Source organism: Dromaius novaehollandiae, chromosome 3, assembly GCF_036370855.1.
Source record: "Dromaius novaehollandiae isolate bDroNov1 chromosome 3, bDroNov1.hap1, whole genome shotgun sequence".
Classification (NCBI taxonomy): domain Eukaryota; kingdom Metazoa; phylum Chordata; class Aves; order Casuariiformes; family Dromaiidae; genus Dromaius; species Dromaius novaehollandiae.
In genome coordinates, this window is record NC_088100.1 from 23,131,615 (window position 1) to 23,159,235 (window position 27,621).

At 36.9% G+C, this 27,621-nt stretch overlaps 1 protein-coding gene and 1 long non-coding RNA gene across 5 annotated transcripts in view; both read left to right on the top strand.

Moving 5' to 3' along the window:
- The window catches only part of DLGAP2 (DLG associated protein 2), a 467,574-nt gene that overhangs the window by 210,952 nt on the left and 229,001 nt on the right, over positions 1-27,621 (top strand). For all 4 annotated transcript variants that reach the window (XM_064508530.1, XM_064508531.1, XM_064508532.1 and 1 more), the window contains exon 3: positions 9,561-9,593. In XM_064508530.1, the coding sequence (XP_064364600.1) occupies positions 9,561-9,593 (33 nt within the window). The remainder of the gene's footprint in view (positions 1-9,560; positions 9,594-27,621) is intronic.
- LOC135327818 (uncharacterized) lies at positions 19,781-22,909 on the top strand. The gene is made up of 2 exons (XR_010388213.1): positions 19,781-19,931; positions 22,497-22,909. It is a non-coding gene; the product is annotated as an uncharacterized LOC135327818 (long non-coding RNA).

Consider the following 27,621-nt stretch of genomic DNA (forward strand, 5'->3'; position numbering starts at 1 on the left):
AAAAAGTTTTCATACTAAGGGTGGTCAAATGCTGAAACAGCTGCCCAGAGACATTGTTGATTCTCCCCTCTGGGGGATTTTCAGAACTTTAGTGGACAAGGCCCTGAGCAACCTAATGTTTCTAGGAAGTTTGCAATGCTCTGACTGGGAGGTGGAGGCAGGTGGCCTCAGGAGATCTCTTCTTGGAGGAAATCTCTCAACTTGTTTTGTCCTAAGATGACATACATTACTGACTTTACATGAAGAACACTGTTCAGATGCCTTGCCCAGCAAGCTCTCTATTTTCCAGCTGTGGATATGCCTTGGACTTGATCTCTCTTCATATTGAAGTCTGTTTTATCCCTCTCTATAGTTATGCCATGCTCTTTCCCACTTTTTTGTACACTCTTCTTAAATCTGTTTGTCAAGGTAACTCCCTCCTTCATTCAGACCTCTCTGTTATCTGATTCTCACATGAGAGGTAAGAACAAGAAAGGAGAGAAAAAAAAACAATTTAACCTTTAAGATAAGTATGTGGTCTACTCCATAGCTCTACGGTCCGATTCTATACTTTCTGCCATCTGTCTATTTGGTCCTTTGTTTATTGTATCATGCCCAGCTTGGCTTTGTACCATTTTTACTTGTCTTTATGAGGCTCTAAGATCATTGGTGAAATTTCTTAATAGAGTAAAAGAAGGGAGAGTGAGAAAGAGACAGAAAGGGAGGAATGGTAGCCTGGCTAGTTTATGCATTAGTACGCTGCTGAGATTTGACCCGGACTCTGCTGAACTCTAATGAGCCTTGCATTGCCTCCACTGGGTTTTGGAGCAATCCTCTGATGCAGACTCTCTTCAGTTTTGTATCTCATGGCACTGTCATGTGTCCTAGCTCTCACAACTTTTTATCACCAGTCTCACTCTACTTGGTGTTTTTCATAAAGATGTAAGGCTGTGATTAGGGGATTTGGCAAGTTTCTTTCCCTCAGCAGTGTGAAGAACATGACTTACTTTCCCCTTGGAAGTTCAAATACTGGAAAATGAACATAAAAGATGAGGAGGAAAGCATGTAGATTGGCTCTTTTTAAGCACATCTTCTGTCTTTTTTGGCCTCATACAGAATATTTGACCTCTCCACTTTGGTATTGTGTATTTGAAACATGTACCAGAAGTGTGCTAAAGCACATCAATGTTATTACTGTGTTTATGACTGCTGCTCTGAAGAGAAAGTATTTGTATTCAGATCACCAGGAGAAACATTAGTATTTTTTTTTCTGAGTGGTTTATATTTTGCCTTTTATCGCTTCAGTTATTTTTATTTTCCTGTGAAAATATTTGATTGCCTGGTCTCATCATTCTTTTCTGAAATCTCTTTTGGCTTGGTTAATGCACGTGTAATGTGTAAACTCCATATGGAGAGAGATCTGATGTGCAAGTACTATGAATAGGTTCTGGCATTGCTTTGAGCATGAACCTTGTATTTTCATCTGGGGAAAATAATAGGTTGTTAGTGGTTGCTGTATACATATGGTTGGTTGTCAGTTCGTTTGCTCAAAAGGATACAAAGTTAGCTGCCAGGTTGGTTGATTTTCTTCTGCTTTAGGCTCTTTCTGTTTTCCATAATGGTTATTCTATATTCTATTTTTATTTGAAGTTCTTTCAGTCTCTGTCCTTCCCAGGGCTACTTATTCTCCTTGTTCTGTCTTTCCCAGTCTCTCATAGGCAGCTGTTTTTTTCTGCTTTATTTTTCCTGGTCTCCAAAACTAGTGGATATTTGTTTTTTCTAACCCCAGGACCTGATCCTGGGCAGTAAAAGGCCCTTTGCTATGAATACCCTAGTTAAAAGGAAAGATTCAAGAAAGCTGTTCCGCATGTCAGAAATTGCAAGCACAGTACAGTCTCGAGAGTGGTCAAACTGTAAATGATCAGCTGTGAGAGGCAGACAGTCAGGAAAGCAGGCACTTAACTCAGCAAGACGTGCTTATAGAAATGGCTCCGGAGGCATGAAATACATTTATTGGCTATATCCACAACAATTCTAAACTGATGTCTGTATTACATTTTTAAGTAAATTCTGCAGGATACATTGACTGTTTGTTGTTATTTTTACCTGTAAATACTATGGTCTGAAAGCAGAAAAAAAGGGTTTCAAGGTGTGTGTATATATATATGTGTATGCATGTGTATGTGTCTATATATATGTGTGTGTAATTGCATGCATTTTATTTGACTTGAACTATTTTTGTTTAGCTCATCTGTGACAGCTGATGGAAAAATACCCTAATAATGTTTGAGTTCAAATATATTTGGTTTCTTTTCCTCTTGTACTATTTGCCAGCACTCTAAATACTGTAAGGAATAGAATGTTTTGATATAGTGTCTTTTTGATTATTTTTGCTGAAATAAATAGTTTCAAACTAAAAAGTTGTAAGAAGAACCTGGAATACTTTGTGGATTTCACTTGGTTTACATGGATTACATGAATAATGTCCTTGCTGCAAAAGCAGAACAAAAAAAGTATCCTTTACTTATATCATTTTGTTCTTATGATGGTGATGACCTAATGTACTTTTAGTCCAATTCCTGTCTATCAGGATGAGATGAGATCTCATTTGAATGAAGAAATGGGTGCTGTCCTAAATTTTGCTAAAGTCATTCTTAGAAATATAAAAAGAATGCAGGAGTGTAAATATTCTACTCTATCTGGCAACCTAAGGGCTTGGGTGGTGCACTGTATTCAGTTTGGGACCCTTATAACTTTGAGGTATAGCTAAGATGAAAAGAGTCCAGAGGAGAACAACAAAGATGAGCTGAATATTAGAAAGTGTGACTGTGAAGAAGAACTGAATGAATAGGTCTTATTTAGAATAGAAAAACAACACCTGAAGGAAGCAATGAGTATCTGAATTAGATTGTTTTTTAAAAAGTGCATGAAAAATTTTGTTTTTCATCTGCATTGTTGAAAGGAATGCATGTTTGGGCTATGTAGGAATTTTTTTCTAACTGCAAAGAGAGTTTAGCAATGAACATGATTTACCTGAAGATGGTTGTATACCTTGTCATCTGAGGTTTCTAAGAACATTTTAAAAAATTTCTGTAGGGAAAGTCTAAGCTGTTCTTCTGCAGAAGGAAAGACTAGATGGTTTTTGGAGGTCTCTGTCAACCCCTTACCTCAATGGGTGGTTGAACACAGAGCAGATGTTCAGGCATCCATTTGCTATTGGAAAGCTGTCCAAAGGGCTTGCTGTATCTTCAGTGTGAACAAAGGATGGTGGCTGTGAATGAGAGTGTTGGAGAACTTGATAAAATCTTGCAGTTTATCCCACAGGGCTGTCACATCAATATTTCAGCTGATGGTATTGTACAACACTGGGATATCAACGGGAGGAGAAAGATACAAATAAAGACAAAAGATGTAGGAGAAAAGGTAGACATGAAAAGCGAGAATGAAAAACATAGTTCATAATACAGTCGGCTTTTATTGACTGTTATAGCTGTGTTTAGATACAAATATTGGACTAAAAACCTGAAAATGATTAAAAGTCTCGCAGCATGGTCTTAAATTATACTTTGCTTTTCAACTGCACTAAATCTCAGTATAATACATAGCCGCTCTATTTCTCTTAAAGTGTCACAGAGTTCCATTCCACTGACATCAGTAAAATGATGTAAAGAGACATTGATGAAATAGTGTCACAAACAGTTGCATTCCTTGGCATTGGAACCAGCAAAATGAAAGTCTGAAGTATTACCTGCTAAATTTCCTTACTGGAACGTGAAGAATTAGTCCGCAGGGCAGACCACATCTGTTTCCCAAATGCGGTGCTCCTTTATACTATGACAGGTTATCCCCAGCATCGCTTGTTGCTTTTGTATTGTACTTGTTGTATGGTTGCTTCTGCATATCTTGGTCAAAACTCATCCAGGCTGGACTACAGAATCTGGGTAACTCCCTGCTGAGATTAAAATGTACCTTGAAGTGTAACTAACTGTTAAAACGAACACAGAAACATGATGGCTCACCCTGCATTATTTTAGTCAAGGCTTTTTAAAAGAGATGCTGTCGCACAGATAGAAGTTACAGGCTATATGCTGAAATTTCTGGGAATACCTATGGGATGATATACAAAGCATTGACATAGTGCTTGCTTCTGGCTTTCTGAGTAACTACACTGAGACTTGTTAAATGTTCCTGACCATATGGGAAAAGAGGAAGACCTGTTTTGGTTTACATGGCAATAAGGACAAAAATTGGATGTTGCATATGTCTTCATTGAAATGTTCTGCAAACTCTGAAAATGTATTAGTCAGTTGTGTAAATAAGCGTGACTTCACTGAGGTTACATCAGGGATGAATTTGAACCATGACTTTGGTTTGAAAGCATGATGAATCATGTTTTGTGGGTTACGTGAAGTTGACTGTTCTAGGTCAGTCACAGATACACAGAATCATTTGGGTGCTTTGGGCATAATTTCTTTCCAAACTATTCTGCTGAAACACCATGATAAATAAAACATGGGCTTTTGGTCTTCGTAATACAGCTGTTATTCTTCCCATGTTTGTATTATTTCCTTTGACAAAGAAAAGAAAAATTAAAACCAGTAGGAAGGAAAATATGCAAATTTTTTCTACTTCCAAGACACATTTTTCCTAAAATTATACCTCAAAATGTTTTATAACTGGAAAAAAATTGTCTAAAAATTGATATTGTTTGTATTTGAAGTTTAATTTATACCTTTAACAGTTTGTACTTTGAAGCTTGAATTCTGCCACTGCTCTAAGCAGTTACAGGCAGTACCTCCATAAATTGTTAATCACTCAGTAGAAGCTGAATTAGATGAGGCAAATATAGGGAGAGAAAGGATCCTTGTTTTATTAGTTCAGACTTCAGAAAGCAAGTGCTTTCCCCCAGATTCTTTGAGGAAGTATAATAATTGATCATCAGACTCTGTCTAGTGCCATGTCCTCAAGCTTAACTGCTTGTTTATACATTTCAATACCATCTAGTATTTTCTTTTAAGTGATTTCAAATACTACCAGTGTTGTGTTTTCTTAGTCTTACTACATTATATAGCTTGCATGAGTATTTTTTATTGTAATTCATTCATAATGGCTAATTTGTCTTTTTCATCTGACACACATATTGTGTTCTTTTTAGTTCTTTATAGTAGACTGTATTGTACCCATACCAGTACCCTTTTTTTCTCTTAATACCAACCATACCAAAAAAGTATATACAAAGCAAGGAAAAGTGAACGTGTTTAGTACAATAATTTCTTTTCACTCTAATTTAAAATTGGATGTTGAACTCATCCTTTTGAAAAAAGTATCAACTTTTATGTTTGGGTTTATTAGTTTTAGTTTCAGTTGCTACTTTGTTTAGACAAGAAATATTACCAAAATAAAATAAATTTTGTACTATTTCAGGAAAAAAGAGCTTGTGTCTTCATGATAAATCTGTTTTTTTCAAAAGATCTTTCTTGCAACCAGTTTTGTCAGTATGTTCTTAAATCTGGGAAGATTGTTTGTGTTAGCTGGCCAATTCAAAATGATAGAATGAGATTGATATATTTATATTGGGTTTTCTTTGTTCCATTGGTTTATTGGGTCCCAATTCTCCAAACACTCACTGTTCTTAGTCATTTTACTTTTGAGAACAATGACACAGGAGTTACTCACATGTATGAGTGTTCGCAAGAACAAGCATGCCTTTGTGAAGTGCAACTGATTATCAATATACTAAAGAGAAAGAACACATCTTATGTATATATTACCATAATATCTTAAATTAATTGGATGAAGGCATGATCCATTAATAAGAAATGCAAGAAAGAGAGGTTTAAAAAGTATTCTCATATGAAATATGGTAACAGCTCATGTCTCTGCTCCTATTTATTACAATTTGCCATAGCTTAAGCACTTTCATTTTGCATTCCACTGGGAAAAGGTAGACTTCATTTCATCAAGTGTGGACATAAAAAAGTAACTTGTCTGATTAAAGAGATTATTATCCCCTCTTTTTGGCGCTGGTGAGGCTACACCTGGAATACTGGTATTCAGGATTTGAGGCTCCCTGGCTCCAGAAGCATATGGAGAAATTGGGACAGATCTAGCAGAGGACTGCCGGGGTGGGTAGGAGACTAAAGCACACGGTCTATGCGGAGATAGGCTGAAGGAGCTGGGCCCATTTAATCTTGTGAAGTGGAGGTGATCCAATAGCAGCCTGCAACTACTTGAAGAGGAATTACAGAGATGGTAGAGCCAATGGTCATGAACTGCAGATTGGGAGATTCAAGTTGGACATTAGGCAGCTGGTGCAGCACAGGAGCAGATTGCCCAGCGAGGCTGTGGCATCTCCATCCTTGGTGGTTTTCAAACTTCACTGTCAAAGTCCCAGCTGATCTGAGCTGTGTTGGCAGCAGCCCTGCTTTGAGTGGGAGGTTGGACTAGATGACCTTCAGAGCTCGTGTCCAAAGAAAATTTTTATGTTGTTATGAATGTGGTTGTGAAGCCATAGCCTAAGTCCAAGACCTCTTACAATACAAAGACAGAAGTGAGTGCTTACAAAAGTTATTCATCTTATGTTAATGTAGGTTTGTAAAGCAAGTTAAGTGGCTGCTTCTTTTCCTTGACTAATGAATCTTGAAAGGCAAGCCTGGTTTTGTACTATTTATGCTGAGACATCTGACCTTAGGCTATATGCATCCCACACTCAGTAATGATGTTTCACCTGAAGGAGCTGTAGCTTTTTACACTGTTGTAGTGTTCTTGATTGCTGTCAGATGACCCCAGAACAGAAACTTAAATAAGGCTGAAAGGAAAAGTTCCAAATTAATACAGGTGTTTAGTGTTGCGTTATCTCCCAGAGAAACCTTTCCTACCAAGATACAGGAACTTCCTTCCACAGAAAAGAAGCTGAAGCAAGTTTCTTACAGGATTTTGAGATTTCTGCATTTATATATGATGTAAATCTACAAATAACATGTGCATGTTGTGCATGCTGTATATGGCTTAGGGTTGGAAACATGGACATGCAACCTCTCAACAGTTACCATAGCATGTGCAGGTCAAAATAGACTTAATCATTTCCCACATCATATGCAAATATGTCTTTTCCTGCCAGCTGCATTAGCAACACCAGTGTGGTCTTGAATTTTTTTTCTTCTTCATGCTTTGGTGTAGCTATAGTCACTGAGCTTTTAAAGACATGCACACACACACACTGTGAGGCTGCATGGAAATCAATGCTCCATGCAACCTGCCTGTCATATCCCAACCTCATCCACATGGCCAGTATAAGTAGTTGTGTTTTCATGTGTGACTCCATCTGTACGCGCCGAGCACAACAGAGAGGTACCTAGTGCTCCTGCAGAGCAGTGGGCTGACGCGGGGGAAACCTGTGGACACAGGCTTATCGGTGAATCATCCACAAAGTCTGCATCTTACCAATGTAGAAAAGGGACTGCTGTCAGTCTGAAATGATTTCCAGCCTCAAAAAGGCATAAATCGATGAATTAAAACAAACTCTCTGCACCAGTTTTCCCCAAGTGTGCTGAGGTAGGGGAGGAAGCACCTGGCCTGCCCTTAAAAAGCGACTCTTAAACACATACCTGAAAGAAATCCAGAAAAGCAGTTGTCAGTCAGGGAGGGCTCTGGGAGCTAGTTAGGGGGTTCTTTTGTTTTTTGTTTTTTGTTTTTTTTTTTTTTTGACATTTTTCTGGCAGCAGCTGTAGCTGTGAGCCTTCATTTTCAGCTTGTGCGAGGAGAGCAGCTATCCTGCTGCAGATTTGCAGCAAGGGTAGCGTGGAGGCACGTGAGCAGTGGGGAAAAGAGGGATGCCGATGGTTCGTGTTGTTGAGGGGGGCCTGTGGGAGATGGCAGTGAGAGTGGCCAAAAATGTTGGGCAGGCTCTGTGGGCCCTAAAAAACCAGGGAAGCAGTTGTTAGCGGGATGCAGAGGATCAGCAAAAGTCAGGAGTTCGGAAAGCACGTCCGCAGCCTGTTCTCCCTTATCAATCAGGATAACAAACTGCCCACGGGCAGGCAGCCCCTCTCGCTAAAGCCTTGCATGGCCTTTGAGTTAAATGTGCACAAAGTCTTCTGAGCTGCATCCTCCGCATCACCGCAGATCATGGCAAGTGCACTTTTCATCCAGCAGTCACCCAGCGACAAGCCTGTGTTATCGGAGACTGAACTTTTCGCGCTTTTCATTGCTTCTTCAACCTCATGCTTCACAGTGCTGAACTGCATGGAAATTCATTCTTTTTAAATGCAGTTTTCCCCTCTTTAAACATTGTCATCCATATATCAGCAGCAAAGTTGCCTGAATAAAAATGTAACTTTTCTCTTTCATTTCCATCATGAACACCACAACCATTGATAGTATTTAAAAATAATTAACATTTTAAATGTATATGAAAGCTGTAGGGTGAAGTACCCATTACAGAAGCGGGTTACTCTGAGACAGCCTCCCATTTGTATCAAGAAAATACTTTTCTATCATTGGTAATATCATAGAGGCAGTACAAAGGTCAGTCATCTCAGTGTCTGTATTTTATGTTCCATGTCTGGGGTGGTTTTTTTTCTTTCCTTAAAGTCAAGATTACAGCTAAAGTCCAATCTCTTAATTGTCATTCAAAGCCCGGGATAATTTCAGCACACTTTTGAGCTGAATGATTTGTATCTAACCAGTCATGTTAAACTGTTAAGATTTTTGTGTTGAAGTTATAAAAAAATGAGTACATATATATGTGTGTGTCTGTACATATATATATGTTCTTTAGCATGCTTCTTGCTGTTAGAGATGTCATTTTTAAGAAGAGAGGAGGTTCTGGAGATTTGAGATTTTAGGATATACTATGCTACCTTGTCCTAGTAACACTAGTTCCAGGATTGCAGAGTTATCTGCTGTTGATTGCGTTCCCTGGGATTTCGCCTGAGTGCAGTAGTTTGGTCCTGAACAAAAGCATTGCTCTACAACTTTATGCCAACACCTGAAGCAGCTCAATCTCAGTGCAGGGGTACTTTAAAATATTTGCTGTGTGTGCCTAAATTTGTACATTATGCAAAATAATTTTTAAGATAGGCAACTTCTAAATAGTGATATGTGAAAAAAATGATTATTGTACATGTAGAGATGCCGTCTTTATTATGGAGGAGCTTTATTTCCTTTTTTTTTTCTATATCTGAATATTTCGCAGAGTAGATCAGCACATTTACATTGACTGTTAGACTTAGTTCACTTACCTGGGAGGACTCGAAAGTCTTTTAGGACAAATGTGGAAGCAAAAAGCCCTGCTATCTGAATGCATTCATTTTGAGTCTCTGGAGTTTATAGTTACACAAGTGAAGCTATACATTTATGTAATTTTTTTTTTCAAATCCTTCTTGCAGAAATTTTTTTTGAAAGTTAGTTTACAATTATTAAAAAACAGATGTGTCATAACGAATATAGAATTGCATTTTTCCTGCTAAATTTGTGTTCTATCAGACTTGTTACATTGGGAATGTAATTATGACTTCCTAACTCTAGAGCACACAGATCTTAAAATCAAGAAATAATAATTAATCTTTTTTTCTTTGCAGAGTCACAGTGTACACTCTGTGGGGAGCCTGAAGGTGAGCATATTTTCCTATTCATATTTTTCAGAGCAGCTAGTGGTGAGCACTTGACTCAAATGATACATGTGTACAATAGATTGGAAATGGTATCAGAATGATGCTAACCAAAGAAAGACATTCTTCCCTATGCTAGATACAAAAAATGAATTGAATTAAGCTGAGCAAAGCACAGTACATGCTCCAGGCGGAAGGAAATATCTTAAAGGACAAATATTCCATTACAGCAAAAATGGAAATATTTATGTCTTACTCTTTTGTGTGTTTGTCAAAATAATTTGGGGTACGAGACAGTGTGAAGAGACATTTAAGGACATCACTTTGAGGATGGAAAATAAAGTGACTGGACATAAAAGGGAAATGAGAAAATGTTTTTATATTTGGTCAGACTTACAGAGCACTGAGTGAGGCTGACACTTTTCAGCAGGTGAAGTGAATAAACAGTACTTTTGAAATAAGGATAATTAAGCAGTAACTGTAATGCAGTGCAAATATATGTCCAAATGAAGGTGTTTGGTGGGTTTTTTTTTCCCCAAGTGAATAATTAAATGCCAAGGTGAAACCCACAATTTACCTAAATAAATGTTGAAGCAATGCTGAGATTATGATTTTTGAAGCAGGCCATTATGGAAGAAAATCTCTTTCTCTCATGCTTTTTTTTTTTTTTTTTTTTTTTTTTTTTTTGATATTGGTACTGTTATAAAGAAAATGTAAAAAAAAAAAGAAAAGGCTCTGGTTTTCAGATCAACCATCTGGAGTCTTTCTAAGAAAAGTAATCCAGAATAGCAAATTTAACTTTGCTGGAGCAAAGTATATTCATTAAAAAAATTATAGATTCTAGGTTGTTCCCAATGAGGTTAGTCTGAATACCTTGAGTGGTTTCTGAGACATAAATTAAACTTTTAACATTTTTATAAATTTAAGAGGGAGAAGTTGGCAAGAGATGAAGCCCGAAAGTAAAAGGCTTTGAGACCTTGCAACTAATGAAATAACTCAGTAAATTAAACATCAATTATCCACTACTCCCTTGTTATCTACTGACAAATAATTGTTTTAGAAGTTTGTTTTGACTTTTCATTCCTTTTATAAACAGTCATTTCTTGATTAGTTCTTTTTCATTGTCCTTTACTTGATAAACTTTATGATAGCACTGATAATCATATGAAAAGGAAAAATAAGACAGGTGTGTGTTTGCCTTGCATGAGATATTCTTTTCATACTAGAACTGGCCAACTATTAAGTTACACATTTGATTATTAGTTTTATTACATGTTATGTCTGCTTTATAACAATAATGCCCTCTCTTTTCATTTCCACTCTTTCATGCCTACTTAACTTTGCAAACTTGAATAAACGTACATGCGTTTTTTAAAAAGGCATTCCAAAAAAATTTTGGTAATAAATTTGCTTAACATTTATGTGACTAAAACCCCACTATCAAAAGAGAATTATATGTATTTCTGTAGGAACAGTCCTCAGCAGGATAATGTTCAGTTTTTAGTTGAGTCGAAATAAACTTTTCCAGGAATTAAAGTCTCCTGTATCACCAAACTTTCTCCTCAAACATGGTATTACTTGAATGCTAATTATTAATTCTCAGCCTGAATTTTACACCATTGACATTCATTTCAGCTGAGACTAATGGAAAGACCTACAATCTTAACAATTTTTCCTTGGCAGGTTAGCATAATTTTAGATTTAATGCTGCACTTATACAGAAGTTTTTTCTGTGATATTGTGGTGAAGAAGTAGCTGCTCAATAGATATGATTTTAGTTTTTAGAAGGCTGTTCTAAAGAAGTTTTACGTCTTTAGAAGGCTGTTCTAAAAGAAGCTTTACATCTTTGTTGTGTAAATGGAAAGCAAACAAAAAAACTCAACCCAAACCTCGGAAGATGGAATTTTCCTCTAGATTATTACATACATTTCGGAATGGTTTAATAGAAAAGTAATTGAATTACCTGGAAAACTAAGGGAAGAATTCAGGAATCACACTATTGCTATGTTTTAATTGGAATGTCTCATTTTTCTCTATAGTCTTCCTCAGGAATTTGAGATACTCTGGGACTTGTAGTTTGACATCTTAGGCAAGTTCAAAGAATTTCAGTTAATCATAGGTACCATTTGCCTCCAGGTGCCTTTTTCTTTTCCTTCTCCTTTCTAGAAAAAAATCAAAATCAGTACATTGAGATGAATTTTCAAACTATTAATTCAGGAGAGAGATGCTGTGGTGTAGGCCCCTCTATTAATTTCTACAGCGACAAGCAGAGACTCGTCCATGAAATAGTATGTAGGTCTGGAGGGAGCTCCCTGACTTGGGAGAGAGGAAGACAGGACATCAGCCCTTACCACTTCTGAACCCCGCCGAAGCTGCTGCCGATTGCCTAATTGAATGAAGAAATCCATTTATTGACTAACCTCCAGACAGCTAGGGGTGAGTTTCTGAATGATGCCTTTACATTTTATAAAAAGTTGGCAGAGCAGAAGCTCATTGTGGGCCACAAATTCTGATTGTTGAATTGGTCAACTCCGGTCTCCCCGAGCTGTCTTGTGATGGTTTATCATTTCTCTGACCATCAGTCCCATTTCAAAACCAGTGAGTCAGTCTTGGATCGGAGTGGAGTAGGGAGTGACTGTGTAAAACAGAGCTCTTCTCTGTGGCCACTTTGCAAAGTTTCTAGCAGCTAGTCCTGTGCTTCAGGAAGCAAGTACATTTGCCACACATGCACTGTTACTCACCCGGGGGACAGGGTAGCTGTGTATTTTACAGAGTGAAAAAATACCAGATATAGGAGGGAGATATAAATTGTCAAAACACACATTTCTTGTTTCGGTCAATCATATGTTTTGCTTGTGTAATCTGTGGATCAGTAAATAAATGTGTGTCACGTGTTCCCTTTTGCAGCCAATCTAAAGAAAATGAGCTGGACAGCACTCGGGTCTCTGAGAAGCTGTCTCTAGTCTGAGCTGCAAAGGCGCAAATGTTTGGCTTTAAAAATCATTAGCTTGATCTATGTTATTGGCAAGGATGTTAGCTGCCCTAACTGTCACTGTGACATGCTTGAAGACCAAAAGGTATGTTTTATATTGGGAGGAAATTAAAGTTGCAGAAGGCAGAGCCACTAGTCTAACAAATCCCGTTAGTGCAGCTGCTCTGGGCTGCTCCAGCCTCTGGGAATGCCGGAGCAGCAGTGAAGTGTTTTCAGAGATGACAGCAGGCTCCTTTGTGGATGCAATCTGCAGGCAGCAGATTATGTTGTTGTGGTAAACACTGGGTCTTGTTCCTGCTCTGCTTGTAAGTGAGGATACCACGTTACAGACACGTGTCCAACTGAGTCTTTGTGACAGCCCTCATGCTCTGTTAGGACTGGTGTAGTCGTGAGGTGCTTCAGGGACAGTTACTCTGATTAATCCTCAAGCAGATGTTGTTTCTCTTCTTCCTAACTCCTGTCAGTTATTCACAGAAGTTCTCAAAAGCGTTATATTCACTTGTTTGCTAATTTTGCTAAACAGTTAATTTGGTGACAGTTAAGATTTCAGTAGATCACATTGTCCTCTCAAAGCCTGTGGGAATTGAAGTTTCTCTTCCAGAATATATATATTCTTCACAACTCCAATAGTGACTTACAGTTTCTGTCCGTGGCTTTTTGTTTCAGTATTTTTTGATTATTCTGTTTCTTTCCTTCTTAAAGATATATGGGCAGCCCTGTGCGGTACACACACTTGCCAGCTTTTTGATACAAAGCCCTCTCTATGCATTCTCTGATAGCACAAGCTTTATATGGACACACAGATCTGGAAAATGTGGTGTTAAAGAGGAATGCCATTGAATGGGGTTCCAGTGAGGTTTGAACAAAATTGATACAAGGTCTAGCTCTTTCCAGCATTTCAGTCTATGACCTGTTCCAACATAAGAAAATAATGATGATGATACAACCCATCTGGGGCAGTCCTTTAGCAGTCACTGAAAGATAGGGCTATAGATTACTGCATCCAGGTAAAGCATCCTTGTATACTCTGCCTGTGCTTAGATACTGTCCTTAAGAATAGGGAGTTTTCTCCTTGTTTGGAGAAAAATGCTTTTCTCCAAGTACCTGCTACTGATTGTTATGCAGGACAGGACACGGGGAGCACTGGCCTTTGATCTGATCTTATGTGGATGTTTTTAGGTGCTTAGGTTCTTATTAGTTTGAGATAAAAATTAGTGGCTATATGTGAAATTTTGTTTGCTTGGATAGCCATGGGAGGGAAAGCCCAGAATAACTTTGCTATAGGTAGAAGCATTTTCCCATGTTACTGTGATGCTGATGGCAATTTCCAATTCATTTAGAAGTATTCTGTGATGAAAATGAACTTCTCCGTGCAGAAGCTCCTTGCATGTTATGAGAGTGGTAGAATACTTTAGGTAATTATGCAAACTCTATGGTGTAGGTAGGAGGTAGTTTTACTATTTTTCATTCTTTATCTGCTTTCTCTTGATTGTGAGGTCTGTTTACAGACTCTGTAATATGCATATCTTCTTTTACCAGAGATATTATGTGACAAACATCCTCTCAGTTCCACAGCACTTAGTAATTAGGTCTGGCTCTTTATAGCATTGTAAAAGATACTGATATACACAAAGGCTATGAGTAACAATACTTCTGTGCTTTACTGAGATCTATATTAATCTTAACAGCATAGAAAGAAGACTCAAGTTTTATTATGAACAGTTCAATGAAGACTTTTATTCATGGTAATGTATAAACAAAACAAACAAATATTAATGTTCATAAGGAATGAGATGGAGAATACAATACAATACATTAAAACACCACTTGGGCGTATTAGAAATACCCTAGTCTGAAATACTGAGTTGAATCCTCACTTCTCCCCCTCAGCAGAAAAGAATATAATGAAGAGATTAGGGATCTAGAGATATATAATAAATATGCCAAGGTATGTGAGGAACAATCCCAGATGAATAAGCAACGAGGTGATTTGCTCCATGTAATTTAGAGGAGGTCCCAGCCAAAGAAAACAAAATATACCTCCTGTATGTCCATAATAGTCTAATAAATCATGCACACCCATATATCCATTTTCATAATATATCAGAGCAAGTAACTATTCAAAAGCAGAACAAGTATAACTGCAAAAAGCAAGTACATTTGTGGAATTTGCTGCCACAGTGTGATTTTTGAAATTGACTTCAAATTCATTTGCCATTGGATGTTTCTGTGAACAGTAGGAATGTTCCTACTGATTTGGGATGGGGGAAGTGCGTTTATTATCAATATATGTCTTTACGCAAGAGGAAAATGAACTCTCTTTACTGGACAAAGAAGATGCTTCTTCTAGGGGTTGGTTATTGTTTCGTAAACCATTTCTTCATCTTAGCTTTTGATTACCTTTTTAGTGACCATATTCAGAAGCTGAATACTCTACTGGGCAAACTGTTAGCCTGGTTATGTAAATTCTCATATACCTTCTGTGAAGGTCTTGGGAGTTTCTAGGAGTAAGCTTCTAAATAATGAACTGGAGATGTTCCCCCTTTCCTACACCATCTAGGCAAATAGGTCTTGTTAGATATGCTCCTGCTGTGGGGCAACTCTGAATCCAAAAAATACAGATTGGGGTTGATTGAACTCGTTGCAGTTCTCTGTGCACGTGCTCAGGTTTCCATCCAAAAGACAAGGCCATTCAGATAGATGGCATACAGAAAGGTCTTGTCTTGAGGTGAGAAAAGGATACGACAGTTGCGCTTACCACCAGGTCCAGGCCAGAACAGTGCTGCATGTACTGCACCTGACCTACAATGTAAAAAAAAAACAGAGATACCATGATAGAGAGATGATAGTCATCTTGGTATTTTTATTCCCAGTGACCAAACTGACAGCCAGAATTGGGGTCTTACAGCTTGTTCCAGTTTGGAGAAACTAGCAGTGGAGTTAGGGACGGTTTTACTGTCCCTTTGTACACTTGCAAAGAATGAAGAAGTCCTGGGCAAGGGAAGGTTCAAAGACCGAGAGAAATTTTCTTTGCCTTCAGGTAACCATGTTGTCTCAACTAGCACTGTAGACCAAAAAAATTTTTTGTCAGCCTCTCCCAGGGTTCCAGGATCTGCCTGAGCTGGCCAAGTCTGTCACACTTTCTGGTGCTTTCACTTCCTTCTTTCTCACTCACTCTTTTCGCACGCACTTTCCTTCAGCAGTGCTAAGCATTCGTCCAGAGAATTCAGATTCTTCCTCAGTGTCTCAGATATGTTTTGGGCAGTGGTATGCACCTAAGGCTTGAACTGATGTCTCCCATTATTTCCTACAATCAGGTGGCACAAGAAGTGATTGCTAGACTTACTGGTTTCAAGCTTGTGATAGGAACCTTGTAATAGTAACTTAGTAATAGTAACTTTCCATGTGAAAGCAGGGTTTAGGAGAGACCTGTTTCTTGCTGTACTTCAAAGTGGATAGTGTGAGGAAATAATCAGCCAGTGCATATATTCTGCAAGATTCCTCTTAAAACAAACAAACAAACAAAAAACCCACAACATACAAGTAGCAGATGATTAAGATGTATTTGGTGAAGCAATCTTGTTTAGCTGTTATGTTTAGGGAGGTGTTTGAATCACCAAGAGATATTCTATCTGGCTTTCGTTTTCACTGTTGACTTACATTTTCAAGCTAAGATGCCAACATTATTTTGTCCTTCTCTGAGAAGAACTGAGGTTGTGTGAAAAGTTTTAGCAAAGTTACAAGAATGCTAGAGAGTAAGCTGTTCATTCTCTCCATACAAAATTTATGTTAATTAAATATCTAAGGCTTTTTAATATGATTAAAAATAGATGGTGGAATTAATTTTTTTAAGTAAAAGATCGAAATATTTTGTAATCTAAATGAATGATACTGTTGAATTGTGTGTGTTTGCTCATGAGATGCATAAAATATTCACTAGAATTTGTGAAATACAAGAACTTTAACTTTTGAATATAAATAATTGACAGCAACAACAAAAACCTCTTGTTTTCCTTGAGCAAAAATGGCTTTTATAAATAAATAAAGAAATCTATGTAAATGTGAATATTAGAGTGGTAGAATTATTTCTGGCACTGCCAGCATTGATGCCATCTGTGCTTCTAGTTAATATTAGTGTATTGGGGTTGGGAGGGGGACAAGTTTGTTTTATATTTGTTTCTGGGGGAGAGTTAAAATAAAGAATCTGGACAGTAGGTAGTTCAGAAAAAAATTCTTAAAATCCTTTAGGGTGTTTATAATATTCACAATATTCCATCTGAGTAATTCTGTACTGGCTCCAAATATAAACATTTCCCTTGGTATCTGGAGAAAGACTATTAGAGGCATCTTAATAACACTAGAGAATTTTGCTAATCTTCATTTCAATAATCTTATTATTTAGTAATCCACCCCTCAAATTGGCACTCTTACCTCTCTTAGCAATGACTTTCAAGAGTCCTGTAGTCTTAATTTTTCTTAACTTTTAAATTCTTATGCTGTATTTACTAGGTCAGCAATTACCAGTAATCAAAAATTGCAGTTGTCTAAGCAAGGAAAGTACATTTCATGACGCATAATCCTGACATTTTAAAAGAAAGAATAACACATCATAAAGGGTACTTTGCCTAATCTTAAAATTGTTTTTTTCTTGCTACTTGCAAAATATTTCACAATTGTTTGTTCAAATTAGAAAGTTTTCCTTGTTTTGTGTATCTACCGATAAGTTATATAGATTAGTGTTCCTGCTGTTGCTGTAGTAGTAATTAATCATTATTACTTGGAGCAATTGACATAATGCTGTCTTTATTCAGCCCTGTGTGAAAGACTTTGTGTAAATACAGAATTGGTCTTAATGTGAATTTTGCTTTGATCCATTTGTATGCCCGTTCTTTCTTTGGGAGGAGAATATTTGCATTTGTGTGCTTGCTTGAACTTTATTGCTAACATTTTAATATGTAATAGTTTCTGTAAAAGTATAGTTTCATATTGATAGTATGAAACTTTCTTCTCAGCAGAGTATTGCTAATATACCTGTGTTTTATTTTTAATGTGTTGGCTACTAATCTTGAAGTGAAATGATTTGATTTTTCATCTTCATAGAAACTTCAAAATTGCATAGTTCAAGTTGAATTGAAATGTATTGCTGTTGTTCTCCATCATGTATTTTGTAGATATTGAATTGTTTTTAACACTTAGAGCCAAAGGAAATATGCAAGTTATGCTAGATACTTTTTAAAATAAAATAATCTGCAGAATTTGCAAATCATAAGAACCTATTATTTTTAAACCTGTCACTTGCCTTGTGTGTCTGATTTTACTCATTAATTTTTTTAGGATAACAAGTTATAGTATATTAACAATATTTCTTACTTTTGAAATGTAGTGTTTTTTATATAAAATAAAGAGTTGAGATATGCGAGTGTCATGTTTTTAGTAGTGCTTTATAGTATATTTATATTCAAGCAGTTTTGAACAGCATATTGCAATTGTATTTTCATGTTGCATGCATTTGGTTAGACAGAGAAAGTGATTTATAGTGTGCCTGCTAAAGATTTAGTTGAAGAGAAAGTAATCGATTACACTTGAAATAATTGAATATTTCAGTGTGAACTCTTCTGTTATATAGCTTATATTTGCTATAGTTTGCACACTTTTAAGGTTATATGCGGCAATAGTAGCCTGAATGCTCTTGTCAATGACAAGGAATAAAGTTACACACTTAGTGTGTTAGTGTGTAGTAAACTCACACACTTAGTGTGCTTAGTTGTACTGAAGTCAGGAGCTGGATATTTAAAGGGCTAGGGCTTGTATACGCCAAGTGCGAGATATGGTGTTCTCAACTTTAATATGTATTTCTTTTATGGAGCATCTTGTGATAATTTTAGTAAAAATCTTAAAATAAAAGAAAAATCTCTCAAAGTATATCATAAGAATGAATAGAAGTTCTTTTCTTTAAAAAAGGGTTTTCCAGGCCTTCACCTGTCACTTGTATATCTATATAAATTAAGCACGTTGCTCAACTATTTCTAATTCTCACATGTATGGGAAACAGCTGTTATTCTCAGTTTTGCCATTTACTGATTCACTCTCCTGTATTGTACAGGAAAAAAAAAGAAATCCTAATTTCATTTTTATTTAGACAAATAGGATGTAATCTCAACTGCAGAAAGTAATGTTTATGCATTGATTTTACATTGTTCTGATTAAAAAAAAGGAAAACAAAACCAAACACAAGAACTATCTCATCTTTCCTGCTCCAAAACGAATGAATAAATGTAAAGCTCATTTGATATCTGTGGGGGAAGAGCTGGTCTCAAAGGTTATAGTCTGCAAATAATTGAGGTTGCATGAAGAATTAGTAAGTGAACATTCTCACTGACAGCAATGAATGAAGTTACACATTTTTTTTAGTTGTACAGAAGTTAAGGCTTAAGTGTTTACTAGACTAGGGACCAATGTAGGCAAGGTCATTGCAACCTAGAAGATTCTGGTGTCTTAAATCAACCTTTGACTAGGAAAAAATCTATCTATACATATATATACATATACACTTCTCTTTTTAATTGTTCCTATTTTATTAACTGTTCAACACTTTTATTATTACATGGAATGTCCTGTTTTAACTGGTAGTAGGTATATTTCAGATCTGCTTGCTGTATGTTAATTTTCACAGTAGCATGTTTCTCTTAAAGGTGCTATTTTGGAACAAAATATTATCAATAAGAACATTTTTTTCATATAGTGTAAACTGTCTGTGCTTGAAGATTATCTACTTTCCTTTAATTTCTCATCTTTACGTTCTGCAATAGTTAGGGTTTATTTATTTACTTAACTGTAATACTCCTTGCTACATATACGTAGCTGACCTCTTTAAGCTGTTAGGTTGAGCAGCAATGTCTCCAGAATATTATATCTTACTTTATATTTTTGAAATATACTTTTGTGCCTTTGTAGGGTAAGAAACAAGATAGGTTTCTGCCAAAACACAGAATTCTTTTTAAAGAGGCCGCTCAATACTTATTCCTTATTTAAGTCACTATGGGTTTGACTGAGTAAAGTCAAAGTGGCAGATCTTATAGGCCAGCCTTAAGCACTGCAGCACGTAACATGGGGTGGATAGTTTGCAAGGTTGATGCAACGTTCCTCCCCTAGTGCCATGCTGAGGGCTTCCTTGCTGTAACTCCTTCCACACAGCCGGTCTGGCCTCTGCAGGCGACTCGTCCACAAGGCGGCAAAGCCTGCCTCAGCCTGCAGCCTCAACCCAGCAGGAGCCTTGTGCTACAGAAGAACTGGCAATGCCCTTGCCTTCTTCTAGGAGCGGGTGAAGCAAAGTTGAACACCAGTGAGAGGTAAAAATGATTTATGGTACTATGAGATCTTCTGTATGCAAGATGAAGTTACTGTTTCTCAATCAGCACTTAATTCTTCTGGGTAGGGGTAAAGTAATTTAAAAAAAAAATTGGTTGTGAGGCTTGAGAAGCATAGCTGTAGTACAAAGCAAAGAAAAACCTCCTACACAAATAAATTATAAGTTATTATTGCACTCATGTATGCATTTCTTTCTGTCTGAGCAGATCATGAATGATTACTACTTTGATTCAGGGTCATAAGTCTGAAAAGGTTAAGAAATAGTGTATTAGGATTAGGAATCCTTTTCTGAAGCCAAAAGCTGCATTAATTTAAATGAGATTTCCATGCTGAAGGAATGCTGACTTCTCCTAGAGTGTATGTTTGCATAAATCTTAGATAACTTCTGGCAACATTCACCTCAGTGATGCATGAAAATCCAGAGTTCTTACTCTGTGCAGAGCTACAACTGATATTAGTGAAAGTATTACATAAAAAAAGAGCAAGGATTTTCACAGCAAAGTACATGAAGCAGAACGATTTAGACTTCTGTGCCTGCTGATTATTTTCCATCAGCTTTCATCAAAAGTTTAGTTACTCGAATCATCAAACACTTTATAAAATATTAAAGCCAACATTTGTCTGTAGTCATATGTGACAAAGAAATACCTTTGAATAGGTGGTTGGAAATACTTTTTGTATCTGCTGAATTACTGTCCATGAAAATGATGAATAATATGATAGCAACAACTGTGTTAATAACAATTAGCTTGTGCAGCTGGATGTTAGGCAAACTCTCCCGTGCTTTACTTTTTGCTTGACTCTGAAAAATGGTTCTGTAAAATGCTGACATGGTAGTGTTCCAGTTTCCTAAAAACGTGATTTCTGGGCCCATTTAGAGGCTGCATTTCCCCCTCAGTGAACTTTCTGCCACAGTGCTGGTTTTATGGATTTTAACCCCATGTAATATAACTGAAACTTGAGTCTTCTCAAGTCAAAAGGATCTTTTCCTACAAAATATTTGCCTGAAATAAAGGTTTTGAAGTCAAATTAGGTAACAATCAAAACTAATGCAAGTCAGTCTTCCAGCATATTTTTCTCTCAATGGTACTTTTACAAATTGACTACCTTTGTATGTCTCAGCATGTTTAGTTATAGGAATATAGCAAACTGTTCTGTTAATGCTGCACAAAGGTTGCAGTTTAGCCTCTGTTTTACTTAAGTAACCTCTGAAATGATAATAGGAAGAATGTATTTTGTGAGGTACACGACTTTGCGGACACAGTGCAATGAGTTACTTGGAAGAAAAAGAGAACCATTTTGGTCATTTTTTTAAATACTTTTTTTTTTTAATTAGAAACTTCTAGTGTTGCACTCAGTTTCATTAATGTCCATTATCAGCCTTCTTAATGACATGGAATAATTATTAAAACATGGCATCATTTGTCTTTCAAAATACTAGAGCTAGTAAGGTCTCTTTTATTTTAACTGTTGTATTTTCATTATGCCATTACATTTACTGCTTGTCAAGTGTAACATGACAGTGTCCTTTTTAAGAACTGAATGTGTGTGTTTCTCAAGTAATGTAAAAGAGTTACAGTGTTGATTCCATCTCAACGGCTTTTGATGTGCTTTAGCAAGAGAATCCCAAACTCACAAGAGAATCACATTTGTGATGTCGATTAATGTAAATTAGGGATTTCATGAACTGAACTAAGATGCCTAAGTTGGAGTCAAACTTTTCAGTATGGTCATGAACTGTACTTTAGAGATTTTCCTTTGCCTTTTCCTCAGTAATATTCATGTCATCATACTGATACAGAAGAAAATGAATTCTCCGGGTACCCGTGAAGAAGATGTGGTTGTTTTCTTTTTGCTTTTGTTTTCCTTTGTATTTACTCTATAAAAATTGCTTTAAAAGAAAGAAAATTCTAGACATACTGGTTTTCGTTTTTATGGCAATGGTGAAGCAGTTGATTAAGTGATTGTTTAACCATTTTAATATTTGCCTTGTATCACAGAAGCAGCACAAAGGAGTTGGAGAATACTCCTGAAGCTAAGCCAAAATATTGTATTTTTTTGTTTAGGCTAGCGTGCTAGCCACTTTAAGATCAAGTTTAAATTCTGGCTTTTTTTTCTGTTAGCTATATCTGATTCTTGATGCCATAAGGTTTATGTATGTATTATGTTTTCTAGCTAGCCAGCTGCTGAGAATTTAAACCCAACCTGGGAGAAGATTTCTTGGAATGATATATTTTATAATGTAAAAATGCTTATAGCAAAGAATATGTTATGACTGTCTTTTCCATTAGAAATTCTTTAGGGGCTTCATTATGTAATTTAGGAATTCTGCTTGATACCAGATATCCTCTGTCTGTAAAAGTTGAGTCTGAGTGCAAACCCTTGTTTTTAATATGGGGCTTGTTCATACTCTGTGTCACTGAATGTTTCCATATTGAACTACAAGCTAAAAAAGGTAACAGGAGACATACTTGCTTCAGACACAAGGCTGACAATGGACAGCAGCTAAACTTTGACAATCACCAATTTAATTGTAATTCCCACAGGTAAGGAGATAGTTATTGCCCAGAATAAACTCAGTTTTCAAATCTGAATTCCACATGTTTGGTAAATAAGCTGACTGATGGAGGACTTGAACAACCTGGCAAAGGGATACTCAGACTAACAGAAAGAAAGGAGAAAGGAAGAGAAGGGCATACTCATGTAACAAAGAGGTGAAATTCAACTAAGTAAAGGAGAAAACAGCTGCATGAGGTTTTGGATGATTGGACTTGCACAGGAGGAGAATCGTGGAAACTCAAAGAACCTCTGAACTATCGCCAGAGACTACTCAAGAGCAGCGAGGAATGAAAGAAGGAATCTATCTGTGTTTTATTTTATATGACCCTATATAAGTTGTTTTTCTTGTCTTGTATCATGGTTTGCATCACAATAAGATAATAGTGACTTACATGCAGAATCTTTACAGATGTTATGTGTTAGCTTTCAGTGTCTTTAATCCCTGAAAAGGTAAGCTGTAAACTCAGATTACCCATTAAGTTGCAACTGAGAGGAAAAAGCATGTTTGTGACCCCCCAAAACAAGATAGCTGAGCTTCAGGTTCTCATTTCTGTGAAGTGGCAGTAGAGAGGCTGCAGGAGAAGATTAACACACCCACTTCTCTTACCGAGGAAACTTAACGCAGCAACAGCATCCAGCAGAAAAGCTCTGCTGTGGCTATGGTAAAAGACATAAGGGAAGAGGGACCAGGTGCGACTCCAAGGCTGGAATTCTCCCCATGCTCCATTGACACCACAGGTCTCGATAGCTGTGCCAGGATTTTCCAGCATGTTTGTTTTAATGCTTCCTGACAGTCACCAAACTAGAATTTGTTTTTCTCTCGGGATGGCTGTTTTAACACCTATAGTGAGTTTGCCCCATTTTAGCGTTGTAAGTTGTGCCTGGAAAATATTTGTACTCAGTTCAAATACATATCACCTTTCTGTCACAGCTACTTCCCAGCGTCAGGCTTAGGGTTTGATGTAGTGTGAATGACTAGGCATCCCAAACTGAAACGGCTTATTTGCTTGAAAAGAGCAGGTTGAGGAAATTTTGCACTAAGTTTCTTCTACAAGACAAGTGAGGCTGAAATCTCTGTGCCTGCGTCTGTGCACCGTTCTCAGCGTTAGCTTTTAGAAGGGCTAGACGCTGAATATGAAGACATATAAAGACTTGTGTAAGATCTGTGTTACTTTATAATAAATTCTAACTAGACACTGATAAATTAATCATTCCAATTCACAGGGGAAGTAGACAATTCGTTACTGACTCCATGCTAATGGAGATAAGAGGCAAAAGAGTTGGAGGAGGATCCGAAGTGGAACATTGACAGAAGCAGAACCAAAATATAGTCCCAGCTGACTGTCGACTCTTGTGATCAAAGTACCCTTATTAGTTCGGTCTAAATGACTGGCACTATGTAGCAAACCTACATTATCCTTGTAACTAAAAATTGGATTACTACATTAATATGTGATCAGTTATAGTTTCAGTTGTATCTTCAGAAAGAACAAAAGCTAGAGACATAAATTGAATACTAGTAATTAAAAAGAGATGGTAAGGTTCAATTTTATATTTTGAGCATGCTACTAATCCATTATTAAATATAACATATTTATATGTAGCTAAAGAAAAGAATTCAGTCAGGCTATAAGGCTTTGAGTTTTTCTGCTTTGTCTCAGGATATTTTCTTCCAGCATTAATTATTATTGAAAGCAGTGCTGCCGGAGAACTAAGTGGTTCCAACTGAGAACTATTAAAAAATCAATATTTGGATGACTTTTAAGGATTAAAAGTTGCAGTAGTAAACAGTATGATTTATTTTTGAATGAAATATAGGAATTCCAAATAAGGATATTTTTGTGGATTCATAGCCCTGTTTATTAACAAGGCTTCTTTCAGAAAGGATTTTTATACATATATATATGGTAAAAGTTCAGTGTTGCATCATAAGCTGTTGTGAGTGGGCTCTGATCACAGCACACTGCTGTGCCGTTCAGTAGGTTAACTAGCACCAGCACAAGCCGTGTGGCCACATTAATAAAAGGCTCTGAGATAGACACACATAACATATATATTTAGTTTTCAGTACCAAATGGGTGTACTCTGGTCAGGAGAGTTATGCTTGGTTTGTATTGATGGGTTGGTTCCTAATTTATAAATTTCAAATAATCTCAGGAAATGTTATGACAGGTTTTGTGGCTTATGTTGGAACTATAAGACCAAGTCTGATATGCTTTGACTGAGTTCACAGAGACCTTTTTAATAAGCTGCATGTTCTAGAAAAGGATCAAATGTACAGTGAAGCCAAAAGAAATTTGTAAAGTGAAAGTGACACTATTTAGCAGAAGCAACACTTCCATGCAATTTGAGGAAATGAATGATAATTGTTTTCACACTAAAATGTGGGAACACAGCAGGGCAATTCCAAGAAGTGCCAGGATCTTCCTCTCTCACTGGTTTAGAAATAGATAAATGCATTGTAAATATTCACAGCTTTGATGTTCCCTTCAACTCACCAGCTCCTTATACCACATTTTTCACCCGGTGGTAAACATCTCTCCTGTCTCACTGTGAATTTATAGCCCTAAGTTCCCATACCATTCTTCTTTCTGCTTCTGTGCAGCACAATGTATCATGCTCTATCTATTGTTAATATGTGCACAGTGGAGGATTTTGTTAGTTATTTGAACGTGTAATACATTGATTAATAAATGCTGCATAACTTACTGGAGAAGTGATTGCTCATATGGTGATAAGTTAAGCTTCCTAGCAGTATAGAGCTTTTGCCAAGCTTTTACTGTATGCCTCATCCTTCTGGCCTTAATTTCTGGTGGAACAAACTGATGCAGCATCTCTCCTCGCTCGGGAGAAGAGGCCATAATTAATACCAATTTTAAAAAGATGATCCAAAATTTTAGGGTGAGGTTCATTTTCATGGAAAAGCAAGATTTTTTGAAATGAAAACTTTTCATGGAAATGTGGGAATTCTGATGAAAATGTGCTTACTAATGTCTCTTAAAATAAATATACCCAGGAGTTAGTTGGCAAGGTTTGCCCTGAGAGGGTGCAAGAGACTTGTGCTTCAGTCCCTGCTCCACCTAATTCAGAAGCTGGACACTGAACCTGAGATTCCCACTTTCCAGATGAATGCCCAGGTCTGGATTATTGCCTAATTTAGAAAAGATCTCTTCTGTGACTGCCCTCACCAGTGGGCTATATAATCACTCTTTCTTTCTTTGAGACACTAAATGGTTGTTTTTCAATAATGAGAAGGTACAAGAGAAATAGGTAAACACATTGACCAAAAAATAGAAGCAAAAGATAGTCTGCTTCTTGCACTTCTATTTATAAGAAATAGTGGTAAAATGAAGTTTCTGGAGAAGACAGCTCTGTTTAGTGAATTTTAGTTATTTAGTTTAGTGAAGGTTAGTTATTCCATTTTCCTGACTTCAAATTTTTTAGTATTTCCTGTGATTTACATTCTTCCATTTAAGAAATGTTCATATGGATAATCTGATCTGAAGCGTAGCCCCTTGGTGTGTATCCCAATATGTTTAGGTGATGTTTATAAGAACATCATGTTTTAGAGTGACCAGGGACTGGATTACTAGGGGTAATGCCTCAATACTTACAAAGGCAATTTTACCGTATATTATTTGGAATAATAAAAGCAGAATCTTGCTGTGCTGGTTGCCAGTAGGTTTCTGGATAAACTTGATGATGAGCTTCAACCTATAGGTTTTGGATTCTCTTTATTGAGAGACAGCTTCTTTTTGTGTGTGACAATGAAGCCGCTGTGCAAACGGAGATGCTTGAGTTGAGAGCCCTGGTGAAGAGGACAGGGTGCTGGTTCCTGAAGGAGTGCTGCGCTAGCCTTGCCTCGTCCCTGTATTCATCACTTCCCAAGTGTTAATTTCTAACCAAGTGGCTTCCTATAGTGACTAATCCAAGTCTGGCCACTTCATGTATGATTTTGTGTTTTCAGTGTATATGAGAAACCAAAAGAGAGAAGAATACACTGTTCTTCAATGTGTTTTGTTTACCCTAGAGTTAGTCTGTGTCTCTCGCCACTTTACTGCACTGACTGATGAAACAGCCTTGATCCTCAAATCACATCTGTGTGCTTACATGAAGTAACAAAGGTAGCAAGCCCAAGGTCGGAGTGCAGGTCAAAACTTTGGAGTGAGTGGGTTTTTCAGTTTTGTTTTTTAAGAGGAAAAAGAAGTCAATTTTGTAATTAAATAGATAGATAGCAGGAATTAAACACAATCCTGAAACAGAACATCTGAGTTGCTCAGGTAAACATGATATCCCAATCCATGTCTGTACTTTGCCTTTTTTCTCAAAGACTGAGTAAACTGAAGTCCAGAAACAGTTTCCCTCTCTTCCTTCTATGCTTGCCCATTTGTCTTATTTCTGCTAAGCAGATTTCTTAAATGTCTAAATCAAATAATAGATCATTAGCACTCAATTTTGTTTTGGTTACTAATATTCTTATAGCTATATATGCAAGGGATAAGATAGCTGGATAAATATGTGGATAGCAAGAAAACTTACAGCAAAAGAAATAATAATTTAAGGCCAAAGAAATAATAAGAAATAATAATTTAATTTTATTTCTTGTACAGAAAAGCATCTAAATATTTTATTTTGAAAAATCATTCAAATCTTCTCTGCTTCCACTGCCCCCTTGCCCTAAATGTCCATGAATTGCAGTCATAACAAGACCACAAGTGTCATATTGCTAGCAAGTATGATGCTTGACAGAACTGCCCTAGAGGTTCATTTACTTGGGTGTGTGGTGATGAATGAAAACCACCACAGCTCTCAGAAGATCTGCAGCAGACTGGCAATTGTTTGATCAACTGTGGCATCCCCGTTAAAGCTCTGGAGAGGCTGGAACGTTTCAGTAGTTACAGGATATGGGCATATCAGAGCTTTGGCCTTTCCCAAAGCACAATATGGCTGTAAAGATGGGGGGAAAGAAGCCTACTTGCAGAATCACCATTGCTGTGCTCCATGTCTGGAATGCATATAACCCTAAGATAAATATTTCAGTAACTGGGGATGAGCAAACTTCCTATTGACACCTTTGCTAGAAGAAGGTGAAATAATCTGTTCTTGGAGAAA